The sequence below is a fragment of the Erinaceus europaeus genome, unplaced genomic scaffold, assembly GCF_950295315.1.
Source record: "Erinaceus europaeus unplaced genomic scaffold, mEriEur2.1 scaffold_485, whole genome shotgun sequence".
Taxonomy (NCBI): domain Eukaryota; kingdom Metazoa; phylum Chordata; class Mammalia; order Eulipotyphla; family Erinaceidae; genus Erinaceus; species Erinaceus europaeus.
Genome location: NW_026647207.1, coordinates 37,069 through 63,517, shown reverse-complemented (window position 1 = coordinate 63,517; position 26,449 = coordinate 37,069). Strand labels below are relative to the sequence as shown.

The 26,449-nt window shown below is 45.9% G+C and overlaps 1 protein-coding gene across 5 annotated transcripts in view; it reads right to left on the bottom strand.

Moving 5' to 3' along the window:
- Nucleotides 1-26,449, bottom strand: part of ETNPPL (ethanolamine-phosphate phospho-lyase) — a 53,022-nt gene that overhangs the window by 4,226 nt on the left and 22,347 nt on the right. For 2 of the 5 annotated variants that reach the window (XM_060183809.1, XM_060183813.1), the window contains exon 12: nucleotides 24,049-24,116. In XM_060183809.1, the coding sequence (XP_060039792.1) occupies nucleotides 24,049-24,116 (68 nt within the window). Of the gene's footprint in view, nucleotides 1-15,771; nucleotides 16,217-21,231; nucleotides 21,788-24,048; nucleotides 24,117-26,449 lie in introns of those variants that run through there. The other 3 variants (XR_009547897.1, XM_060183811.1, XM_060183810.1) reach the window with 3 other exon arrangements.

The following is a 26,449-nucleotide window of genomic DNA, read 5'->3' as shown; positions in this document are numbered from 1 at the left end:
ACTGATGAGAGAGAAACCGAGAGAGAACAGAAAGTCACTGTGGTGCACGAGATGCTGAGGCTCAAACTCAGAACTTCACTGCTCGAGAACCCAAGGCTTCATGCTCTGTGCCACCTCCCAGGCCACAGACGTTACAGATTTTGAGTTCATTTACACCAAGCTTGCCTCTGTAAGTGTTTTCTTACTTAAATGTGGATGCTCTGGCTGATACTGACACTGAGGGGGCATATTACAGGGGCAGGAAGTCACAAGACAGCCAGTCCCTTAAGAGTTTAGTGAAGTCAGAGGCCAGGTGGTGGCGCACCTGATTAAGTGTGTACGTTACAGCTTGCAGGGACCCGGGTTCAAGACCCTGGTCCCCACCTGCAGGGGGGAAGCTTTACAAGGGGTGAAGGAGAGCTGAAGATGTCTCTCTCTCTGTCTCTTTCTTTATCTTTGTTGCCCTCTTCTCTCAATTTTTATATGTCTCTACCCAATCAATCAATCAATCAATCAATCAATCGAATTTCATGGAGTCTAGGTAGAAAGATGATTAGCTCACAGTGATAAGGTGGGCAAGTTCTTCTCTGATTACAGGCTCAGCTTCTGCAGAAAGGATGCCATCAGCCCTAATACTAAAGGCTTAAGGTAAGCACCTCCAGCCAGAAAGATATGAGGTACATGTCCGACCCACAGTCTCTGGCGCTTTGATGCCTATACCACATTTGTAGGGTTTGTTTGGGAGATTGCTTGCCCAGTAGAGCACATGCCTTCCAATATTGAATTTTATTTTCCTAACAGCCTACCAGTTATAATAAACTGATTTATGTAGCTATTTTACTCATTCATTCATTTATTTATCAAAGTCTTACACTATGAATGCTTATGTAATTTATTTATTTATTTATTTATTTATTTTACCAGAGTACTGCTAGCTCTGGCTTATGGTGGTGTAGGGGACTGAACCCGGGACCTTGGAGTCTTAAGCATGAGAGTCTTTTTGCATAGCCTTTATGCTATTTACCCCTGCGCGCTTATGTAATTTTAGACATGGTTCTGAAAACTTGGCTCCAAAGACAGACCTAACAAGACAATTGATTTTGACCCAGGAGATGCGGCTACTTGATATTCAAGGGACACACAACCTGCCTTGTTCCTGTTTGTCTTCTGCCTTCAGGACGAACAGTGAGTTAAGACCTACTCAAGACCCGATCCAGTTATTTCCAAAGCCACCTCTCCGACTCCTGCTCACCCCTCCTACCCCCAGTTACTTAGGATCCAATCCTGTTGTTTCAACAAAATCAACCTCTCCAGCCTCTCCTCTTCCCTGTAGAAATATTCTCTAGTGGTTCGGGAGGTGGTGCAGTGGATAAAAGCACTGGACTCTCAAGCATGAGGTCCTGAGTTCAATTCCCAGCAGCCATGTACCAGAGTGAATGTCTGGTTCTTTCTCTCTCCCCTCCTATCTTCCTTATTAATAAATAAATAAAATAATAAAAAAAGAAATATTCTCTAAAGCAAAGAAAAGGTCTTTTTGTTACTTTGCTCTGCTCTAGTTCTAGGTAGTGGATAAAACAGTAGACAAACAGATTTTTTTTTCCCCCTAATGATATAGACAGAGACAGAGAGACAGACACACACACAGAGAAAGACCACAGCACTGAAATTTCCTTAACTGTGGCTCAAACTTGGGTACTTTCCAAGTGAGTTATTTTACCAGCCTTCGAATTATTTACTTGTTTATTTATTTATGAGAGAGAGAATTAGGAGGGAGGGGGAGAGACGGAGAGAACCAGAGCATCACTCTGGCACATGCTATGCCAGAGACTAAATTTGGGACCTCGTGCCCAAGAGTCCAGTGACTTATCCATTGCATCACCTCCTGGTTCAGTTCACAGAAACTTTCTTTTTTTAATTGTACATATAGTCCAGACCTTTTATTAAGTGTTAGTGGCCACGCCACGGATTCACTGGGAATGGTTTCCAGCAGCTCTTGTTCCCACAAAGGGTGCCCCTCCAGCTGGAGCAGGCTGGCGCGTCAAGTTGAAGCCGTTACCCTTCATTTTGACTGCCTCCTCTTTTCCTAGCCTGATCATTTTCCTTCACATGGTTCAGGAAGCTGTTTCTGCCCTCAGAGTGCTTAATATGCTCTAGAGAAGCATCAGTTCTCTTGGCAGGCAACTTGCCCCTACTTGCTTGTTTACAGCGATGCCAACAGCATGCTGGGTAGCCGTGTGGACTCTTGCAGTTTTCCACGGTAACACTTGTGGGGCACACTCCCTTTCAACAGTGCATTGATGTCTACAGTATCACCTACAGAACTGCATGCATGTGGCCAAAGGAACAAACCTCGAGCTCTCTAAAAGGCCCACAGAACATACGGCGGGCTCTGTCCTGCTTTCTGTTTGTGTCAGTGATTCTGATGAGTGACCAGAAATGGCTCTCCCCCCACCCCCCGGAAAGGCCACTCTGCAGACAGTCACACATTCAGCATGTGGGGCCTGGGTTACCGGGCCTTTGCATGGAATGCCTCCCTTTGGAGATTACTCTGCTCACATGCCTTAGTTTATTAATCAGTAAGACGAATATAATGGTAGTTTCTTCTTTGTTTTCTTTTCTTTTCTTTCTTTCTTTCTTTCTTTTTTTTTTGTCTCCAGGGTTATCCACTGCTATTTTTTCCCTTTTGCTGCCCTGGCCGTCTATCATTGTTGTCGTTAATATTGCTGTTGTTGCCACTATTGCTGTTGTCGTTGTTGGATAGGACAGAGAGAAGTGGAGAGAGGAGGGGAAGACAGAGAGGGGGAGAGAAAGACAGACACCTGCAGACCTGCTTCACTGCCTGTGAAGCGACTCCCCTGCAGGTGGCGAGCCGGGGGGGGGGGGGGGGTCGAACTGGGATCGTTATGCCGGTCCTTGTGCTTTGTGCCATGTGTACTTAACCGCTGCGTTACTGCCAAGCCCCCAACTTGGTAGTTTCTACCTCAAACACAAGGATTAAATTAATATGCATAAAATACTAAGGAGAGTGCCTGGGGATTCTTAATAAATGTCAGCTGATGTATATTAATGGAAGGCCATTTGGGTGTCAAACTAGGTGTGCTATTTTTAATTTTTTAAAAAAATCTTTATTTGTTGGATAGAGACAGTCAGAAGTTGAGAGGGAAGGAGGTGATAGAGAGGGAGAGAGACAGAGAGACACTTGCAACACTGCTTCACCACTGGCCCCTAAGAGTGCTTTTTTTTTTTTAGATTTATTTTTTTATATACTTTTACATCACCAATTCTTCCCAACACACACACCACACACACACACCACACACACCACACATACACACACCACACCACACATACACACTCACACACACACACACACCACACACACATACCACACACACCACACATACACACACCACACCACACATACACACTCACACACACACACACACCACACATACACACACCACCACACCACACACACACACACACACACACCACACATACACACACACCACACACACACACACCACCACACCACACACACACACACACACACCACACACACACACACCACACCACACACACACACACCACACATACACACACCACACACACACACCACACACACACACACACACACACACAGAGTTCAGCTCAACATCATATGACATGTATGTAGCCAGTTCAATTTTCCCAGACTTGAAAATTTCAGAGCCTTTTTTCCCTTTCTTTACATTCCTCATGAGACTTCTGTTTTGACTCATTCTCATTCTTTTTTCTCCTTAGTAACTTTAGAACTTCTGGATTTGTTCAGAACATGTCCACTTTCTCTCATTCTTCTCCCTCTCTAGTGAGTCCCTGCTTCTTTAGCACCTTTGACCGAAGACCACTGCAAAGGCCCAGAGAGAAAACCTCACAAACTTGCATTTCTTGCCCCAGGGCCTTCGTCGTTCCCTTTAACAGGGCTTCCTATTCTTGAAGTCCAACCTTAAAACGACTGGTTCATCTAAAGTGATTAACAGACTTTAATTTGTTCTTATGCCCTGACACTGATGACTCTCGCAGGACTCAACACAAGACTTACTCACATTTGAGCAATGTCTACAGTTTCCTCAAGTCTTCCTGTCTCTGTCTACCCACCATAGAGAATGGAAACCTCATCAAATCCCTGCTGACCCCACAAGGGAATTATAAAGGCTAATAAGGCAATTTCCCAACAGTCCTCTGAGTGCTGAGAGAGTATGGGTATTCTTATTGCAGGATTATTGAGGACTTTCAGTGCTTATAAAATAGCAGACATTCCCCCTCGGGGTATTAGATAGAAACTTGTAGCTTTAATCTTTCAGGTTTGAGTGAATTCAGTTCCTTTCCTCCTTTGTGCATTTTGATGAGAATTCTGGAAGTCTCATGTAAATTAGAATTATATGTACAGACACTTATGTGCATTATTAGTACCCATACTTCTTCACACATTGGTGATTTATGGAAATGCTAGAAAACATGATTTTGCAGGAATAGATGTTAAAGACTCGAGAAGGAACCATGACCACGCTATCAAGTCCTTTAAGACATCACTGACAAAGGTCAGCCTATCTTTGCCTCAGTCTCTCCATGGACAACAGCTGCTCTCCATAAACTCCCTGATGCGCACTGATAGGGTCCCTCCTCTTGCCAGGGTTGGTTCCCTTTATCTCCTCTGCTCTGAAATCTCCCTCACTCCTTCCTCACTCAGTGGCCTCCCTGCTTTCCTAAGGCCAGGTGAAGCCATCAGATGAGAATTTCCAGGTCCCCAGCACCATATATATATATAGAATTTTTTTTCCTGCCTTCTCTCCTTCACCTCTGGACTGGTGAACTGTCTCAGAGCAGCTCCTCCCACTTAGTTTCTGGTCCTGTGCCACCCACCATCTCCTCTCTTTTGTTATCTCTCGAATTTTCTTGTCTTTCTTTACAAAATTAACCCCATCGCTACACAAGCTTACTGCTCATTTGCCCATCTTAAAAGAGCTTTCTGGGGCTAGGCAGTGGTGTACCTGGTTAAGCGCACACATTACAATGCACAAGGACTTGGTTCAAGCCTCTGGTCCTCACCCACAGAGGGAAAGCATCACGAGTGGTGAAGCAGGGCTGCAGGTCTGTCTGTCTGTCTGTCTCTCTGTCTCTCTCTCCCTCTCTCCCTTTTTTTATCAGAGCACGGCTCAGCTCTGGCTTATGGTGGTGCAGGGAATGGACCTGGGACCTTGGAGCCTCAGGCATGAAGAGTCTCTCTGCATAACAATTATGCTATCTACCCTACCCTCTCTCTAGCTTCCCTTCCCTCTCAATTTCTCTGTCTCTATCCAATAATAAATAAAGATATTTGAAAAATAGACCTCTGTGTCCTATAAAATTAAATAAAGTTTTTAAAAAATACTTTGCTAAGCCCCACTAGTCTCTAATACCCATTTTTATCCATCTCTTTCCAATAAAAATCCTTGAAAGCATTGCAAATTGACAGGGGTCCAATCTTTCACCTTTGATTCTCTTCAAATGTCCCTCTCCTCAGAGATGCTGTGACCTTCTAATCCCTAAGCCTACTCATGTGACCTGACCAGAGGCATCAGATCCAGTGGGTTTTTCCCTCTCTCCCTCTGAAAACTTGTCTTCCTTCAACCCTCCTCACTGACGCTTTCAATCATTCTGGTAAGGCCTTTATCTAACATCCTCTCAGAATTTGTAATTTTGGATAGTGTGCTGCTTTGCAGGACTCAGGTTTAAGCCCGATCAATCAATCAATAAAAAAACAAAAACCAATCTGTGGAATGAGTGAACCAGTGAATACATGACCTGGTAGATCCAAAGTCAAGGTAAGAGCCAAGCACCAAAGTGCCCAGGTGTTAGTTGAAGCATTTTTCCTTCTTTTGGCTTATTTTTTTCTTCCTGTTCTTCCTCGGGGAACCTATGACCCATGTTTGAACCCAGCCCCCACCTCAAAGAATACACACACACACACACACACACACACACACACACACACACACACACACACATTTTTTTTTCCTGTCTCTATCTCTGTCTATCAGAAGAAGTTGGCCAGAAATGGGGAAGCCCCATGTGGTGAAACAAACAAACAAACAAACAAAAAACACTTGGCAGGAGTAAGCAGCAGCAGTGGAATTCTTAGAAACATATGCTTATCTGGGTCGTTCCTGGGGGTCTTTTAATGAGGTTAGCCCCACTAGTTTGTTGGCCTTATACTCTCTGAATGAGGAAAGCTTTTTAGGAACCTCTTAAATACAGAACACCTGAAAGGAAAGGGAGTTCGATGGCAGCACGTGGTGCAAAGTACAAGGAACAGGCAGAAGGAGGTGAGACCCGTGGCTTTCCTGGCCTATAGGTAAGAGATGCTGTTTGAATTTGCCATGGGAAAGGTTGCTGGGCTGGCTCAGCAGGTAGAGCGTAAAACTCGGAGTCTCGGTAGCGCAGCGGGTTAAGCGCAGGTGGCGCAAAGCGCAAGGACCGCCAGAAGGATCCTGGTTCGAGCCCCTGGCTCCCCACCTGCAGGGGAGTCGCTTCACAGGCGGTGAAGCAGGTCTGCAGGTGTCTGTCTTTCTCTCCCCCTCTCTGTCTTCCCCTCCTCTCTCCATTTCTCTCTGTCCTATCCAACGACAACAATAACTACAACAATTAAAAAAAACAACAAGGGCAACAAAAGGGAAAATAAATAAAGAAAATTAAATTTAAAAAAAGGTTAAAAAAAAAAAAAAGAAAAACATGGGGTTCTCGAATGGCTTCACACGCCAGTAGGCGGAGCTCCAAGACTCCTCACTGAGATAGATGCGTTAGCATTCATGGTTCGCCAAGGGAGAAATAGGTCTGCGCAGGTCTTAGGGAAAGAACCGGATTTAATCATTCTGCCCTTTTCTCTCACAGATACAGAGTGGCTTATACGCCATCATTCCCGCTTTGCCATAAGCTTCGTGGGGTTTCCAGGACAAATAGATAACCATTTTCCTTCTAATAAATTGATAGCTTCTTTACCTCTTCTGCCTCTACTAGCACCTAAACTTTTCTCTCGGGATCCCATTCCCTCTGCTCCTACAATCTTTACTGATGGCGGAAAAAGGGGAGCTGCTGCCCTTATATATTACCCAGACAAACAATCTCCTAAACCTCTCTTTACTGAGCTTCCTGATAATTCCCCTCAGTACAAAGAACTTTATGCTGTTTTTCTTGCACTAAAAGCTGTACCAGAATCCTTCAACCTTTTTTCTGACAGTGTGTATACTGTTAACTTACTTCCATGGCTTGCTCGTTCGTATGTGAAAATTGATGACAACCCACTTTCCCCTCTCTTGATTCAAATCGCCTCTATGCTCTGTTCTCGAACCCAACCACTGTATATTCAACACCTTCGTTCCCACAGCCCTCTTCCTGGTTCCCTGTCCGAAGGGAATGCCGCAGTTGACCGCCTTGCCTCCACAGGAACTTTCCCAGTCTCTGTCTCTGATCCTGCTAATTTTCACTCTCTAACCCATGTTAATCTTAAAGGCCTTCAAGCTCGATTCCCTGATGTTCCTGTATCACAGTTAAAACATATCCTCGCTACATGCTCTTCTTGTGCAAGTCTCATAAAGACACCTGCTATCCAGACCCTTGGGGTTAACCCCCGAGGTTTAAAAGCTAATGCTATTTGGCAAATTGATGTCACCCACATACCAAACTTTGGCAAACAAAAATATGTGTTTGTCTCAATTGATACCTTTTCTAAATTTATGTGGGCTACAGCTCAGACAGGAGAAAGTGCTAAAAAGCTTGTAAGCCATATGCTCTCTTGTTTTGCCGTTATGGGGGTCCCATTATTTCTGAAAACAGACAATGTACCTATGTTTACAAGCAAACAATTTAAAGATTTTTGTTCCCTCTGGAATATTACTCATACCACGGGCATTCCCTACAATCCACAGGGACAAGGCATTGTCGAGAGGGCCCATCAAACTCTGAAGGCTCAACTAAATAAAGATAAAGGAGGAACATATCCCCCAAATATCCAGCTAGCAAAAGCCTTAACTACGTTAAATCTCTTTAATATTTACAATAACTCGGCCTTACCCCCTATTATTCTTCACTGGCAAACACCATCTACCCTCCCATCTATTAAGGTCAAATGGAGAGACCCACTCGATAAAGTTTGGAAAAGGCCTGACCCATTATTGACCATGGGAAGGGGTTTCGCATGCATTTTCCCTCGAAATTTCTCTAAACCTGTCTGGGTTCCTGCCCGCCATGTCCGACAATACCCGCAGGATGGTGCTATTATTCCTGAAGAACAAGAAATAACACAAGAGGACTAGATGCAGGATACATCCCAGGATCCATAATATGGCATGGCAGAACCTACAAAAGTTGGCTCACAGAGCCCTCTCTCCTACCCCTTCCCTGAATGTCTTATGTTATGAATGGCCAGTTGTGTTTTGTGAGTGAGTGTGCTGAATGACCAAAAATTTTTGTATGACCCATCTGCTCAGAAGTACTCTAAATGTTAAAACCATTGTTACTAACATGCATTAACTCTCTAAGTAACCTGAGTCTGCTTATAGTCCAAAGTCAATTATAGTAAACCTCTAACTTGTTACAAGTTTTATTGTTTTTCACAAGTAAGTGATTACAGCTATCAAGCCTTCATATGAGGAATCATCTGTTCATATGGTAAGGTATTAAACTGTAAGAAGTTCCTCCATATCCAACCTATGTGAATTAGCAACATTCACATATTCTTGTAAACTTAACTGGTGTATCTTGTCTTGCCACCATAGGCCTGCCTATGTCAGCCAACAATTTAAAGATGTTTCTCTTTATAACATCACCCATGCCACGGACATCCTTTACTACCCCCAAAGACAAATGGCTGTTCCCCTGGACATCACATTCACTGACTGCTTCCCTTAGACTTGAGATATGATCCTACCTCTTCATATCAATGGATACATTCCCTCTTCCTTACCTGTATACCCTTAGTTGTGGGACCCTAGCTTGTTTTACTTCTTCTGCTCACAATAGGTCCTATAATTCTTTTTTTCAACATTTTAAATTTATTTATTAATGAGAAAGAGAGAAAGAACCAGACTCACTCTGGTACATGTGCTGCCAGGGATCGAACTCAGGACCTCATGCTTAAGAGTCCAAGGCTTTAGTCACTGCATCACCTCCCGGACCACAGTCCTATAATTCTTAACAAGCTCATGGCCTTTTGCGGCAACAGATTGATGCCATAAAGATTCAACCTATACAAAGTCACTATCATAGGCTGGACATGGCAGAATATTGAGTTGCTGTGGAGGATTTGCCCCCCTCCATCAGAACGTCCACCATGTAGAGGGCTGGCTAGCCAATGACGGGTAAGAGGAAACTAGCGCTATCCAGTCAACCTAAGACAGGGCATCTGGTACTACTGGGCAAAAATGACCAAGTGTTCCAATGACGGGTAAGACAGAAGGCTGATCCCCAACCTAAGACAGGCACAGTCCACCCTGCCACAAAACAAAGTCCGCCAAACATCAAAACATGATATAAGACAGGGGGACATGTGGGGAGCCACATGTGCCCTCAAGGTTGCTATTGGCATGGCCATAGAGTTTATGTTAAAAGATAGTTCCTGGGAATCGGGTGGTGGCGCAGCGGGTTTAGCAAGAACTGGCTTGAGGATCCCAGTTTGAGCCCCGGCTCCTCACCTGCAGGGGAATCACTTCACAGGCGGTGAAGCAGGTCTACAGGTATCTTTCTCTCCCTCTGTCTTTCCCTCCTCTCTCCATTTCTCTCTGTTCTATCCAACAACCACAATATCAGCAATAACAACAATATAATTACAACAAGAACAACTAGGGCAACAAAAGGCAAGATACAAGATACAAAAAAAAAAAAAGGGATAAGATAGTTCCCGCTTCCCTACACCTTAGAGTCTTTGTTAAAAGATAAGGTCTTTTTCCCCATGAATCACCCAGGACCTTCCAGATACACGGCTGACTACCATGACAAATAATATAAAATATAATCATAAATGAATAGGAAAGATACATCCCCCAATACTCAGTTGGTCAAGGCACCAAACCTCTTCTTCTATAAAGCATTCAAATCAGATGCCCTGCTAACCACGAGAAGCAGATTGTTTATGTTTCTTTCACAGGAATCCCGGAAAAACCATCTGAACCCCTGCACACCCTGACGTCACTCACTAGATGGCACGACTACCGTGGCACACCCCCCGAAACGCTAGATGTCACTCAACGCAATCTGAAGAACCTGATACACAAACTCCAAGGACAGAACTTTCTTCATGCCTGGTTACCGTTCCTGCTTCTGACCTGCTTGTTACGTGTTGGCAGTTCCAGCTAGCTATCTACAAAAGAACAACATTACAGCGGCTGACCTCCCTCATGCAGCGTTGCATCCCCTGCCAATTCTCCCCCTAGCCATCTACTTCAGACTGAGACTTGTATCGGACTTTCTGACATACCCTATATACATTTTACACAATTTTGAAGCAGCTTATTTCCCTTCACGCTGCTGGTTTTTCATAGACTGATCCTGAGTAATTCATAGACTTTACAGACTGTTGCCTTGAGGACTATACAATGCCAAATAGCCCCTCTGTTTGGTGGGTCATGCCTCCCGCCTCCCCCTCATTATGTACCCTTGCCCCTTTCCCCACCCAAACAGGGAATGCTCCTTTACACACCAATCCTTCCCTTCACACCACACTGGCTTTTACTTCTCCCCTACTTGTCTCTTCCTATTTTGTTATATCATTTAGGCTTATGCCCAAAAGGTTTCTGCCCCATGATAGTCTTTTATAGACTTTGTACATCTTATGCTATTACTAGGTAGAAAGATAGAAAAGATGTAGAGATATTGTGAAGAGATGGTTGAGCAGGCTGCGCTTAAACCTATGAGATGAGTCTCTCCAGGTAAGTCTCTCTCTCTAAAGAGGGGTTGAGCACAGGAGGACGCATAAATCTCACAAGGTTGGCAGCCATTTAAGCCTTCCCTCCTCCACAGAAAGTCCTACATCTTCCCACCTGAGCATGGCATTCCTCTAAAACATTTAAGCCTGCTCCATTTTTCTTTACTGTGTCCATTTAGATATAAAGGGATAGGAGGAGATGTTGCTGAGGACTTATTCTGATGCAGGCTCCGCCCCCAGGTTTTTCTATGCCCCGCTAAATCCTAGAGTGCCCCCTTTCAACCAATCCTGGCCCTACACGTCACCCCTGGTTGTCGCCCAATAAAAAGCCCCCTCACCCCTCCCTTCTCTCTCTCTGGGCTCTCGGCTCTCCCTCTCTGAGGTCTCGCTCCCTGCTCTCCCCCCGTGGTCGGCCATTGCCGGCTGGCTCCATGTGGCCTAAACCAAACCTCCCCCCCCCATCCTATTATAAAGATTTGTGTACCCCTTTGCTCTGGACGTCCGCTCTCTTCTCCGCGGTGCAGCCCGACACCAGACCGCCGCAACAACAGGGAAGGATAGATTTTTAGCTCCACTATAAGTGGGGTCTTCATGTTGGAAGGAGCTAAGAAGTCTACTTTAGGTGTATTCTAAAGGGGCCCATGACTTTACTAATTTTTGCCTAAGCCCCACAGATAACATGCAGGTAGGCTAAAGTTATTGTCTGGGGAGATGGTGTCAGAGTAAGGAATAGGACTAGAAAGCTGGATCAGGGCAGAGAGTAGCTCACCAGAATGGGAAAAGTACATAAAAACCATTAACTGGTCTGGGGCCCATGTTTATTTATATTCAGCACTGTGTTGGTGGTATATTGGTGAGCATAGCTGCCTTCCATATTCAGCACAGGAGCCTGTGTAACCTCTGGATCCCTGTCAGTCTGAGGTCACTTTCCATGCTCTCAGCTAGGGACATTCTAGGCTGCACTTATTTCAGGACCAGTCTTCCTCAAGTGGCAGGGTATATTGAACCAGCCTCCCTTCAGAGAGTGGGGAAACAGTACAGACAGGAACCTCTGCCTCCCAGGGACCCAATGCATCAGTCTAACCTGAGGTGTTTGGGAGAGAGACCTGAGCCAATGGAAACACACTCAGCTGAACCCCTGTGTATGGGACCAAAGAATGCTTCCTTGGCCAGTGCTCCTGTGGTTCTAAGGTGTGCTGAAGCCAGACCTGGGGGGCTCTCACATTCCGCTGGCTGGGTCCCAGACTCTTCTTAAGCTTCTCTGGAGTGGGACTGAGGCCTCAGGACTTACACATTACCCAGAGCATTTCAGTGTCCTTCCTCCCTCCTTCCCTCCTTCCCTGCATCTGGGCTACATCCCCTTCATTCTCTGCCCCTCATCTGCATCCTCCAGTTCTTTCCCATGCCGTGTTCCAGCGCTGGTGAGACATATTCTTGGTAAACCCTCAGAGAACAAGGTTGAGTGTTTGAGGGAAGCTTGGAGAAGAGTAGGCACAGGCAAGGAGGGCAGCTCAGAGTCTCTGCTGGAAGGACGGACAAGTAAAAACTACAAGTTTCACCATCAGAAAAGGGAGGGGAGTTATTTCACTAGAAATATCTCTTCTCCATTTAGACTACTGTTGGACAACAAGTAACCAGGAAGAAAGTAAAAGTAGTCTGGCCGAAAAGGGAATCAATCACTCTTTTTAAAAATCTATTTTCTATTTATTTACTTATTCATTATTGGACAGAACAGAGAAATTGAGAAGGGAGGGGAAGATAAAGAGGAAAAGAGGCAGAGAGACAACTACAGCTCTGCTTCACCACTTGTGAAGCTTCCCCCCTGCAGGTGGCAAGTGGGGGGGCTTGAACCTGGGTCTTTGTGCCCTGTGAGTGCTTAACCAGGTGCACCACCACCTGGCCCCACAGCCACTGTGTCACAAGTCTAAATTTCTGCAGTTTGACCACTCCAGGGTGACTTTTTCAGCTACAGAGGGAGGGAGGCAGAGAAAGAGAGAGAAAGAGAGAGGCACAGCGCTGAGGCTTCTCTGAGTGCGGTGGGGGCAGGGCTAAATGTCTATGGCAAAGCAAACATCCTCCAAGAATGGCTTCTCCCTCCCCGTGACTCCTGTGAAATCTCTTCTCTCTAATACGTAACCAATAAAAAAAAATCGAAAAAGAAAGAAATATATCCTTTTGATTTAGTACTTCCATGTCCTTCAGATCAGTGCCTAGGAGTGGTGGATCATATGGGATTTCTCACTTTACCTCTAAAGTCACCTTCATACGGTTTTCCACAGTGGTGGGCAGGGGTAGCTTGCATAATGCTTATGCAAAGAGACTCTCATGCCTGAGGTTTCCAAGTCCCAGGTTTAGTCCCCTGCACTACCATAAGCCAGAGCTGAGCAGTGCTCTGGTAAAAAACAAACAAAAAAAAAACCAAGCAAATAAACAACGACCAAACACACATACACACACACACACACACACACCTTGAAACTCAGTTTTCCACAGTGGCTACACCAGAGCAGAGTCCCAGCAACTGTGAACCAGTGCTCCCCCCCCCCCCAGGGCTTGTTGTTTCTTGCCTTTTGGACAACAGCCATTCTCACCAATGTGAGGGAATGTCTCACTGGGGCCAGAGATTTCTTGTGACCACAGACAACTCTTTCCTCTTTTCCTTCCGTCTTTCCCTTTCTTTCTTTCTTTCTTTCTTTCTTTCTTTCTTTCTTTTTCTCTTTCCTTTCTTTCTTCCTGTCTGTCTTTCTTCTCCTTTCTTTCTCCCTCCCTTCCTTCCTTCCTTCCTTCCTTCCTTTCTTTCTTTCTTTCTTTCTTTCTTTCTTTCTTTCTTTCTTTCTTTGTTTTTCTATTCAAGAGAGAAAAAAACAAACCAGACATCACTCTGTGCTGCCAGGGACTGAACTCAGGATGTCAAGCCTGAGAGTCCAATGCTTTGTTCACTGGACCAGGAAAATTATTATTATTTTTTTTGCCTCCAGGGTTATTGCCAGGACTCGGTGCCTGCACCACGAATCCACTGCTCCTGGAGACCATTTTTTCCCCTTTTGTTGGCCTTATTGTTTTATCATTGTTGTGGTTATTATTATTGTTGTTGCTGTGGTTGGATAGGACAGAGAGAAATGGAGAGAGGAGGGGAAGACAGAGGGGGAGAGAAAGACAGACACCTGCAGACCTGCTTCACCGCCTGTGAAGCGACTCCCCTGCAGGTGGGGAGCCGGGGGCTCGAACCGGGATCCTTATCCCAGTCCTTGCACTTTGAGCCACGTGTGCTTAACACGCTGCGCTGCTGCCCGCCCGACTCCCGAAAATTCATTTTTTAAAGATGCATCTATTCATTAATGAGAGAGGAGCAGAGTCTTACTCGGGCATATGTGATGCCAGGGATGAAAGTCAGGACCTCATGCTTAAGATTCCAAGGGTTCGTTCACTGTGCTACTTTCCACGCAGCGGATAACACATCTCTTTCTTTCTTTTTCTTTTTGTTCCTCCTCCTCCTTTACCATTTCTTCCTTTTCCTCCTTTTTTCTTTTTTTAATATTTAATTAATCCCCTTTTGTTGCCCTTGTTTGATTGTTGTAGTCTCCTTTTTTCTACCCTCTTCCTCCTTCTCTTTTTTCTTCCTCTCCCCACCCCTCTCCTTCTTCTGCTAGAGACAGACAGAGAGGGAGAGAGGTAGAGGGAGAGAAGGAAAGAGACCACAACACCCAAGCTTCCTTTCACTGACAAGGACCAGGCTGGATGGAACCTGGGACACACACACGACAAAGCCGTGTACTGCCCAAGTGAGTTATTTCACTGGCCCTGCCAGTAGCTAGTCTAACCTGCAATTGACGATTTGAACAATTTGGCTATAAAATGCCAGTATGGGGAGTCGGATGGTAGGTAGCGCAGTGGGTTAAGCGAAGGTGTTGCAAAGCTCAAGGACCAATGTAAGGATCTGGGTTTGTGCCCCGAGCTCCCCACCTGCAGGGGAGTCGCTTCACAGGCGGTGAAGCAGGTCTGCAGGTGTCTGTCTTTCTCTCCCCCTCTGTCTTCCCCTCCTCTCTCCATTTCTCTCTGTCCTATCCAATAACGATGATATCAATAACAAAAACAATAGTAACTACAACAATGAAAAACAACAAGGGCAACAAAAGGGAATCATTCAATAAAATAAATATTTAACAAAATCGAGTGTAGTATCTAGGGCCCTCTGATGGGTGACCTTCCTCCCCTGCCACCTCACTTAACTTCAGTAAATCAAGACTAGCTGAGCCAGTCTGAACAGGGGACCCACCATGTTTAGCTGTTAGCATTCTGACGGAAGTCAAGGAGCTGGAGAGCAACCACACAGCACGGAGGCCGGCAAAGAGGCGTTCCTGTGCCGGCCACCTGCTGCAGAGACTGCAGGCGAGGCAGAGGGGCTGCTTCATCTGCCTGCGCGTGTGCGGCCCCCTGCTGCAGGCCGGAGTGTGTCGTCACACACAGGGAGGGAGGGATACTGGCAGAGTCACGGCTTCTCTGAGACCCACTTTGCCTTTCTGTAGAGACTACGCTTTTCTGTGAGGACGCAATCAAATGACAGGCCTGAGGTGTTCAGCCAATGCCTGGCGTGTTTAGCACACACTATAATTATTTGGCACTCCACAATCATTATTTTAATTGTTATTAAGAGATGACCTTGGTGTTTGGTTTTTAAGAAAGAAGATGGATTGGTCAATAAAACATTGCTTGCATTATTCTGAAAAGAGTTCTAACTCAGACACACACACACACATATATATAAATATATATATATCTTACATATATATATATATATATATATATATATATATTTTTTTTTTTACCAGAGCACTGCACTGCTCAACTCTGGTTTATAGTAGTGCCAGGGAATTAAATCTGAGACTCTGGAGCCTCAGGCAGGAAAGCCTTTTTGCATAAGCTATCCCTGCCACCCCCATAAATTATTTGCGAAACTCTACACCCTTAGCAGTGCTTACCAGGAGGGTCAAAGGCCCTACAGTTCACTTGCCTGGAGCCAAGGACAGAGTGGAAAGGCGGGCAGCTGAAAGGCGCGTGCCAGTTGGTGACTGTGGCAGGAGGCTGGCTGAGAGAGACAGGTTGACAGAGCTCCACTTTGCCCTACGCCTCAGGTGACGAAACTGACAGATGCCTTGATTGCCAGAAAGGGCAGGAGATAACCTCACTGTCCTGTCAACATTGCTTCTGGGCAGGACAGAGTGTGAATCTCAGGTTATACACAGGAGCCTCCAGAATAGGTGACCTCTTCTCTCTGGCTGATTCCAGCAGAGATTTCCAGATCTAGGGAAGAACATCAGCACTTTTTTTTTTAAAAAAAAGATTATATATATATATATATATATATATATTTATTTATTTTTATTACCTTTATTTATGGATAGAGGCAGTGAGAAATCGAGAGGGAAGGGATGATAGAGAGGGAGAGACAGAGAGACACCTGCAACCCTGCTTCACCACTTACAAAGCTTTCCCCCTGCAGGTGGGGACTGGGCGCTCGAACCTGGGTCCTTGCGCACTGTAACATGTGTGCTCAACCAGGTGTGCCACCACCTGGCCCCTTATTTATTTATTAATGAGAAAGAGAGGAAGAGAGAGAGAGAGAGAGGGAGAGAGAGAGGGAAAGGGAGGGAGAGAGAGGGAGAGGGAGGGAGAGGGAGAGAGACAGAGAGAGAGAGAGAGAGGGAGGGAGAGGGAGAGCAAGAAAGAGGGAGAGGGAGGGAGAGGGAGAGGGAGAGGGAGAGGAAGAACCAGTACATATGTTCTGGTACATGTGCTGCCAGGGATTGAACCTGGGACCTCATGCTTGGGAGTCCAATGCCTTATCCACTGAGCCACCTCCCAGACCACATCATCAGCACTTTTTGATCATCCCTCAGGAGCTCAGCAGATACCATGTGATATTTGCAGTGTGGAAAGAAGAGATGCTTGACTTAATCCTACTAAGAGACCTGAATAGTACCTGAGGGCAGGAGAGACAGCATGATGGTGCTACAAAAGGCTTTCCTGCCTGAGGCTCCAAGGTCCCAGGTTCCATCGTCCCCCCACCCCTCACCACCATCAGCCAAAACTGAACTGGGCTTCCTTCTTTCCTGCATTAAAATCAATACATGAAATAGTAAAAGTAAATAAACAACATATATATGTAGACGTTCTTCTTCTTCTTCTTCTTCTTCTTCTTCTTCTTCTTTTTTTTTTTTTTTTTACCAGAACACTGCTCAGCTCTGGCTTATGGTGGTGTAGGGGACTGAACTTGGGACTTTGGAGCTTCAGGAAGGAGAGTCTCTTTGCATAATCATTATGCTATCTACTCCCTGCCCCCATTTTTTTAAAAAAAATTATTTATTTATTTCCTTCTGTTGCCCTCATTGTTTTATTGTTGTAATTATTGTTGTTCTTGATGTTGTTGTTGTTGGATAGGACAGAGAGAAATGGAGAGAGGAGGGGAAGACAGAGAGGAGGAGAGGAAGACAGACACCTGCAGACCTGCTTCACCACCTGTGAAGCGACTCCCCTGCAGGTGGGGAGCCGGGGGCTCGAACCGGGATCCTTACGCCGGTCCTTGCGCTTTGCGGCACGTGCGCTTAACCCGCTGCGCTACCACCCAACTCCCTTTTTTTTTTTTTTTTTACACAGAAACATTATCTGAGTGTTCACTCAGGGATGGCTCAGTGGTAGAGTGCAGAATTTGAGGCCTCAGGCTCCAGTCCTGATGCTACATGAGTTATTGCTGTGATGCTTTTGTTCTCTCTCTCTCTCTCTCTCTCTCTCTCTCTCAAGTAAATAAATCTTTTCCAATAATGTTACCCAACTGCTTCGAATTTTCATAGGCTTGGGTGAGCAGAGGGAACTTCCCTGCTAGTAGAGGACTTCCTTCCTCATTTGGAGAGCAGAAAACGAGACTAGGTCAGCTCCCATGCTTGCCCTCCCAGGACACCTTCCTGCTCACAGACCAGGCCGTGCTCCTCGCCTCTGGAGAGCCTGCTCCCGGGAACTGTGGGAACAGCTAGAGGCTCAGGCACATCGACACCTCCGGCAAAACCAGCTCCCTCTAGTCAAGTGTGTTAGCTTCCAGAACAGGGGCGTGGTTCGCAGGGACACGCATGTTCAGGGAAGCCCCCAGAGATGATAAGGGCGGTCTAAGATCCACCAGAAGTCTACTTGAGAAGGGGCTGCCACTCAATCTTTTTTAAAAAATATATTTATTTATTTATTGGATAGAAACAGCCAGAAATCGAGAGGGATGGGGGGATAGAGAGAAAGAGAGACACCTGCAGCACTGCTTCACCACTCGTGAAGCTTTCCTCCTACAGGTGGGGACTGGGGACTTGAACCTGGGTCCTCACACATTGTAACATGTGCACTCAACCAGGTGCGCCACCACCCAGCCCCGCCACTCAGTCTTCTAATGTCTTTTTCCTCCTGTCCCATTTGCTCTCTATTTTCCTCCCTCTCCCCCTCTGCCCTTCCTTTCCTCTCTGTTTTTTCAAGAAGTGTGGAGATTAGACCGCTCGAGTGTTCAACTCCAGCTTCTATCTGAGCATTTACCAGTTCGGGGTCCGTCCTGCTCACATGCCGCGGCAGGTCCTAGACCCCAATGCCCATTTCTGGGAACTCGGTGTGTGTGTAGGGGGTGATGGCATCTTTACAGTGGAGACCTCAGTTCTAGCTGACTTCCCTCTCAAGTTGGTGGAATTTTCTTTCTGAAAATTAACAACAGATGTGGGGGGGGGGGGTAGTACTAGGGTGCTTTAGGCAACAGTGTGGCCTGAGAGGCCCTGTTTGAGACTTTCCTCCGTGTCTTTCAACTTCAGGGCAGAGGAGAGATGACAGCTACCCAGCAAGAGGTGGCTGGGTGAGCCAATTTGCTCTGAGCTTCTTCCCCTCCTTGTGACATTAGACTCTGATGCTGACGACAGAGGGGGCTCTCCTGCTGCAGTGTAAGGACAGGTGTGAAGCAAACACGCCTTCTTCCTGAGCCTCTCCAGGCCCCTCTCCAGCCCCTCCTGCGAACTCCCTCACAGCCCCTGGCACCATCAGACTGTCTTTCAGCTGGACCATGGTCATGTGGGAGTCCCTCTTCATCTGAGCACAACACTCATCTACAGGGACACAAATACATGAAGGGCAGACCCAGCATGGAAATACTTTTAGAAGGTGGTTCGGGAGGTAGCACAGTGGATAAAACAATGGACTTCAAGCATGAGGTCCTGAGTTCAATCCCCGGCAGCACGTGTGCCAGAGTGATGTCTGGTTCCTTCTCTCTCTCCTATCTTTCTCATGAATAAATAAATAAATTCTATAAAAAAAAAGAAATAACTCTTAGAAGGAAAAATAGACAAGAATTTAAAACTTGGGAAAGTCAAAGTAATGTTTAGCCTCTAACTAATGATCATGGGGAGGTCTTTCAAAAAAAAAATCCACGAGGCTGGTGAGTCTTGTCACTGCTTTTTCTCCCTTCTCCACAGTCTCACATTTCTGCTTCTGAGGATTCTCTCCAAAGATGACTGTTCACCCCCTCAGGATCTGCTTTGGGGAAAACCCAACTATAGCAGTGTTTAGTGGCTACTTTTTTTTTTATTATTATTTATGTATTTATTCCTTTTGTTGCCCTTGTTGTCTTATTGTTGTTATTGATGTCATCGTTGTTGGATAGGACAGAGAAAAATGGAGAGAGGAGGGGAAGACAGAGGGGGGAAAGACAGACACCTACAGACCTGCTTCACCACCTGTGAAGTGACTCCCCTGCAGGTGGGGAGCCGGGGGCTCGAACCAGGATCCTTACGCCGGTCCTTGCGCTTTGCGGCACGTGCGCTTAACCCACTGCGCTACCGCCCGACTCCCTAGTGGCTACTTCTTAAGGAGAAGTCAAGACTGTCATGACTTCATTAGAGATGGAGATCAGAACCCTTTTCTGCCCGTCCATGTCCATGCCTCTCCCCGATCATCTGTCTGGTCAAGCAGAGGTCACCCTGCTGGTCCACCCTGACAAGCAGCCCTCTTCTCTCGGCATCCATCTGCATTCCTACATCACAACACCCAGAATCGAGCCAGATCAGACAGAATGCCAGTGCCGCAGGGCTATTTGGTGCGAACGCGCCATTAAAGAGACAAATGACTGTTTTCTATCACTCTTGAGTCTGGCCTGTGGAGTGTTCAAAGACACCTGGAAACAATCAGAATGAAAGGAGTGCAGCAAAGCTTGTTTGTTCATTTTATTCCCAGAGTTGGATCCCATCATGGTAAGGGACATTAGAAAAGCTTTTTAGGTTATTTATTTCTATTATTATTATTACTTGGCAGAGAGGAAGAGGAAGGGAGGGACAGAAGGGGGGGTTTCAGGGTTCAGTTAGCATTGCGTGCTAGTCACTGGTGAGTTTTCCTATTGAACATGTGAGTCTCCCTCCTTGTACAGGTAAGACTAATGACTTTACCCCTTATCACTTAAATATCTAACTTCTGTCAGTGGAGAAGACAGCCATTTCAATCTTTTTAAAATGCTTTCATTTCTATTTTATTTTTACTTGACAGGACAGAAAGAAACTGACGGAGACGGGAGACAGAGAGGGTGAGAGACACCTGGAGCTCAGATTCACCACTCATGAAGCATCTCCCCTGCAGGTGGGGACAGGGTGCTTGGACCTGGGTCCTCCTGCATGGGAGCATGTGTGCTCAATCAGGTGCGCCACCACCTGGCTTCTGCTTTCCTGGCATTTTCCTCCCGTGGCTGGTCTCCCCGGTCCTCAGCATCCTTGTCTTTAGCTGAAATTACTTAGGTCATTTTGATGAGTTTCTCCCTCTGATGGGGTCTGTCCCATGTTTACAGGAGGTATGTTTTTTTTTTTTTTTCCGGGCATTTTTCTCTTGGCCTATCTGATAGGAATTTGATTATTTGCCAACACAGAAGAAACTAGAAAGAAAAGGGGGATGGGCCCCTTTCCCTGCACAGTTCCCAATGGCAGTGTGCTTGGTGGTGATAAAATTGGTTGACAGATTCTTGTTGGAAAGGCAGAGACCTGCCAAGGTGACAGTGAGCAGACAGAGCTGAGCTTGAGCTGGCTGTAGACGCAGAACTTAGCTGCTGTGGCTCCAGCTTCATCTCAAGCGTATCTGGGTACGTCTCCCTGAGCTCAAGTCACCGGAGGGTCATAATTGACCCAGTTCTCTTCCAAAGGTCTGATTTCTTTATTCATCTGAATATTTGATGCATCTGATTTTTTTTTTCCCCAAATGCCTTGGGTTGAACCACCCCAATCTTTACTATCCTCTATAAAGAAGTAAGCGCTTCCAGTAAGAAAGTCTTTGGTTTACATCATATTTTTTATTTTATTATAATTCATAAATAGACCTGTGTATAAATTAAATCATTAAAGGATTCCAGTATTAAGGCACTAAATCTTGAGATTTAAAAATCATCCTGGACTTTGCTCTCTAATTTCAAACATTAAACACGAGAAGTGAAAGTCTCAACCCAATAGTTGATTTGAAGATTAAATTTAGTAGAGCGAATGACAATAAAATAAATTCTATTCAGACATCTCAGTAAGGAATGAATAGGCTAGAGCCTGAACTAGTAATCATCACTTGGCTTCTTCATCCTGCAGTCTCTTTGTTTACTTAGAGGTCTGCATGGAATGTACATTCTGCCTCTGTTGGTCACAGAAGGGGCGCTGCTGAGTAGCTTATCTAAGTCCAGACATTTCTTTTGTTCTAAAATGTTGAGTCTCATGTCTTTAGCCTCTTGTTGGGCAGTGCATTTTTATCTGCACACAATCCATTTCTCTTTCTGCTGGGATTCTCTTTTGGATCCTTGGTGCTGTCACTGAGTAATTCTGAGTGTGCTTCTTTAGACATCTGCAAGACAGGGGCACCAACTCCAGTGGGCCACCGGCCCCAACCAGCCCAACTGCACAAGGTTGACTCAGGAGACTCACACAACACCACTAGCTGCTCCTCTCAAACACAGACGTTTGCAATATGCTGTTTGGGAGGGGTGTGTGTGTCCAGAATCTGCCACCCCATGCCTTTCCTTGGACATTTCCTTTAAGAGAAAGGCACTTACATATGAATACCTATTTTTTTTTTTCCCCTCCAGGGTTATCTTTAGGGCTTGGTGCCAGCACTACAAATCCAGCACTCCTGTCTGCCACTTTTTCTTTTTGTCCATTTTATTGGATAGGACAGAAGGGAACTCAGATGGGAGGCAGAGATAGATATCTGCAGACCTGCTTCACTGCAGGTGGGGAGCGGGGGCTCGAACCCTTGTCCTTGAATGGGTCCTTCCACAAGGCACTGTGTACACTTACCCAGGTGCACCACCTTTTTCAAAGGCTGCTTTCAGGACCCTTCCCATGAAATAAATCTCCAAGGAAAATTTTCTTTGGAAAAGGGAAAAACGACTCCTTTAAGGAAGTCTCCAAGGCAGGAGCTAATCAATGGAGAAGCTGGAACTTAATCTAGAAGCCTCTGTTTTCCTGTGCCTTTCCTCGCAACTTCCCTAACTGACCTTCCTTTCTTCTTCTTCTCCCCCGTGTTGGCTAAACTGCCTGGATGGGACCCTGAAGGCCATCTGGTGAGCTGCTCAGCTGTGCCAGCCTTCTTCCGTGTGTACAGGAGGTACACATGGCATGTGCCACAGAGGAGGGAGACCACAGCCTCAAAGCTTCCTGCAACGTAGTGGGGGTCCGGCTGCACTCTCCCAGCCAGCTGTTTCACTAGCCCTCCTTATGCTGCTTTCGCATCCCTCTGCCTCAGGCCCATCTCGTCATTATCTGTCCAGCCTCAGAAGACCCAGAGGGACACAGGTGACTTCTACTGTGCATCAACAACGTCAGTATAAAACCCAGGGCTCCGGGGCAACGTGTTAGAAACAAGTCCTGTGAACTTCAGATGGACTCAGTTTATATACCTGAGATTTGGTCCCAGACTTGAGAAGCTGCCCTGCACATGAGTTAAGAACTGGTTTCTAGAATTGGTTCTTAGTGTTAGAAGAGACAGAGCAGTCCTGCGAGTGAATGATTTGCTCTCCTTCCAAAGGTCTGAAGTTTTCCAGTCAGAAAAAGGACTCTGCTCACTGCGCAGATGTGTGGGAGAGCACGGAGTGTCCCTTTATGCACTGAAGTCATAAACAAACAACGACTTATGTAACAAAGCCTCGAGTTTGCGCCTTTCTGTGTCCTGGCCTGGTTTCTCACACCCTGGGCTGCTCAGGGAAAGAAGTGGAAAGCTCTGGGCTGGAAGCACATCAAATGCAGAAACTAGGCCACTCGGTCTCAGATGGTTCCCAGGCTTTAGCTCGCTTTAGGACCAGACTCTCGGTGCTGCTGATACAGCTGATACTTTTAAAGTGTAGTGTGCCAGGAAGGAACTTGGGACATTGGTTAACACTTCTCTTTTCAGGATTGAGGGCCTTTTGGGGTAAGGCAATGACCCTTTTAGAATGGTTCTCTGAGTCTGTTTCTTTCATATGGTGTGACACTTGTACAGAAATTTTGCACTCAAAACTCAAACAAGAAACTCACCTTAGTGAGACTGACTTTAGTTTAAAGGCTTCTGTACATTTTTAAAAAGGCATAACTTTTTCTTTCTTTTCTTGCCTCCAGGGTTATTGCTGGGGCTTGGTACCTGCACTACAGGTCATTTCCCCCATTTTTGTTATTATTGTTGCCATTGCTGTTATTGGACAGGACAGAGAGAAATGGAGAGAGGAGGGGAAGACAGAGAAGGGGAGAGAAAGATAGACACCTGCAGACCTGCTTCACCACTTGTGAAGTGACCGCCCCCCTACAGGTGGGGAAACAAGGGCTTGAACCAAAATCCTTCAGCCAGTCCTTGTGATTCACACCATATGTGCTTAACCTGCTGTGCTACCGCCCGGCCCCCTCACCTTTTTCTTTCTTTCTTTTTTTCTTCTCCTTTTCTTTATTTTATTTTATTTTATTTTTTACCACAGCACTGCTTAGCTCTAGCTGATGGTGGTATAGGGATTGAACTTGGAACTTCAGTGCCTCAGGCAGGAGAGTCTGTTTGCATAACCATTATGCTGTCTACCCCTCTGCCCCACACCTTCTAAAGTTTCAAACTACTCTCCTAAAAATAAAATCAAAGACTCTTACCTTTGTTCTACATACAGTGTTCTCAGAGATCACACTTCCAGTTTGGGGTCCATTGGCTTCTTCTAAAACTATATCAAGGAAATGAAGACAGAGAAATATTAAGATTCTTCAAAATAAAACTTCAGAGAACTATAGGACTCTCCTTAGTGAAGAGCACTGAGAGATGCATTTTAAAGTGTCGCTATTAAAGTTGTTGCTTTTTAAAAACTCACATATTGGACAGAGACAGAGAAGCTAGGAAGGGGGAGACAGAAAAGGAGAAACACCTGAAGACCTGCTTCGCCACTTGTGAAGCTTCCCCTCTGCTGGTGGGGCCTGGGGGTTTGAACATGGTAACGCATGTGCCTCAATGAGTGCACCACCCAGCCACAAAGTTGTTGCTTTTAAACGTTACTGCAGCATTTCACTATGTAGGACTGGTCTCCCCAAGTGTCCAGAGCAAGCTTTTTCTAATGTGTCATCCTGGTCCATGGAGCTAAGGTCAACAGAAGCCCTGTTAGTTTATGAGAAACTATTATGATAACCTTCAAGCATTCAGGTTATTTAGGGTAGGGCTGGGGAGACAGCATCATGGTTCTGCAAAACAATTGCATGCCTGTTGCTTTGAGCTCCTAAGTTCAATCCCCAGCACCCCATCAGTCAGAGCTACATAGGGCTCTGGTTAAAATAATAATAATAGTAATAATAAACAACAACCTATACAGTCATCCCCAGAATACATCTCTTTATTGGAAGAGCCCATCTTTGGGCAGGAAAACATCTGAAATCAGGTTCTGTCACATAAAGCCACCCTCTCTCTCCTCTTGTGAGACCCTCATTCTCTTGATGCCTGGGTCCATGACTCATTCTTTTATGTTTTTTGCCTCCAAAGTTATCACTGCAGGAGGGGGGAGACAGTAGAGGGGGAGAGAGAAAGATAAGACATCTGCAGCACCGCTTTGCCGCTCATGAAGTGGCCCCTGTAGGTGGGAGCCAGGGCCCGTGGCCGGATCCTTGTGCAGGCCCCTTGCACTGAGTACTCTGTGCGCTTAACTGGGTGCACCACCCCCGCTCCTCGTTCTTTAGCTCAGGACACAAGCGCTCAGTGAGCCCTGCTTACTCAGCTCTCGCCACCCCACAAATCCTCCTGATGTGAGTTTGCTTGTTCAGCCGAGACAGAAGCAAGCACGTTGGGGAAACTGTCTCTTGCTCCCCTGACGCGTAGGATTTATACAGTGGTGCTGAGCTGCCTTCGGTACCCCCAACTCCTTTTATTCAGAGGAAGCTCTTGGGCCCACCATAAGGAAAGTTCAAGCTCAGAGGTGACTTCCAGGCAATAATGGCAGATCTGCCCAAATTCTCCTCTTTCTCCCTCTGGCCCTGGGTCCAGAGGACAGGCAGGCGTGTGAGGAGTGCTCTCACTCTGGGTGTGAACATGCTGTGGGTATCCAAACACTGTGACATAAACAACCGAGGCTGACTCTCAAGTTACCAAGCATGGATGTTTTGTTTGCTGTATTGATTCCTATTTCTGTCACAGCCAAGCCTCAGAAGCCTGAGGAGGGGACAGAGAAGCTGCATCTTAAAAATACAAAAAGGTTTGGAGTAGGACACCAAAGTAAAAACCCTGGGTGAGGATGAGGGTGGATGTTCGGCTTCATGGGGTGGGAGGTGGGGGTGGGGTGGGGGTGGGGTGGAGGTGGGATGGGACACAGTCTTTTGGTGGTGGGAATGGTGTTTATGTACACTCCTATTAATTTGTAGTCATATAAATCAGTATTCAATTAATATGAGAGGGGAATAATTGATCGAACATCTCAAACTTTGTAATGCACAGACCATGAGCTGAGTTTTTGATATGTTGACTCTCTTAAAAGCTTAGACCAGGGAGAACAGAAGCAACTGGTGGCACAGCTATATGCAAATAATGCCAAAGGACATAAATTATGGTGATGTTGCTGTGTATGATACAGCAAATCCTAACAAAGGGATTTTTTCAAAGTTAACCCAATTGCCAAACAATGTGACTATAGCAATAACTATCTATTGCCTTCTTAAACCCTAAGACAGCAGGAACCTCCCACTTCCACTATAGAGCCTATATTTCCCCAGTCCTGGAACCTCTAGAGTGGGGCTCACTTTCCTGCATGCTTCTCTCAATCCATACCAAATGATATCGCATCCGCCAATCCAACCTAATCAACGCAACAAGTACCACCTCAGCAGGCTTCACTTCAGACTGTGTCCAGAGACGTCAGGCATGGAATGCAACCCTTCAGCCTCATTACTTGGGTGAGACCTTTCCTTTCATAGGATTCCCTAATTCCATTCCAGGTGGTTCACTTCCTAACAAAGTCCCAAAACCTAGATATAGACCAGGTCCCATGAGATAGGGCATATGTTCACATGTATCCATAAATTA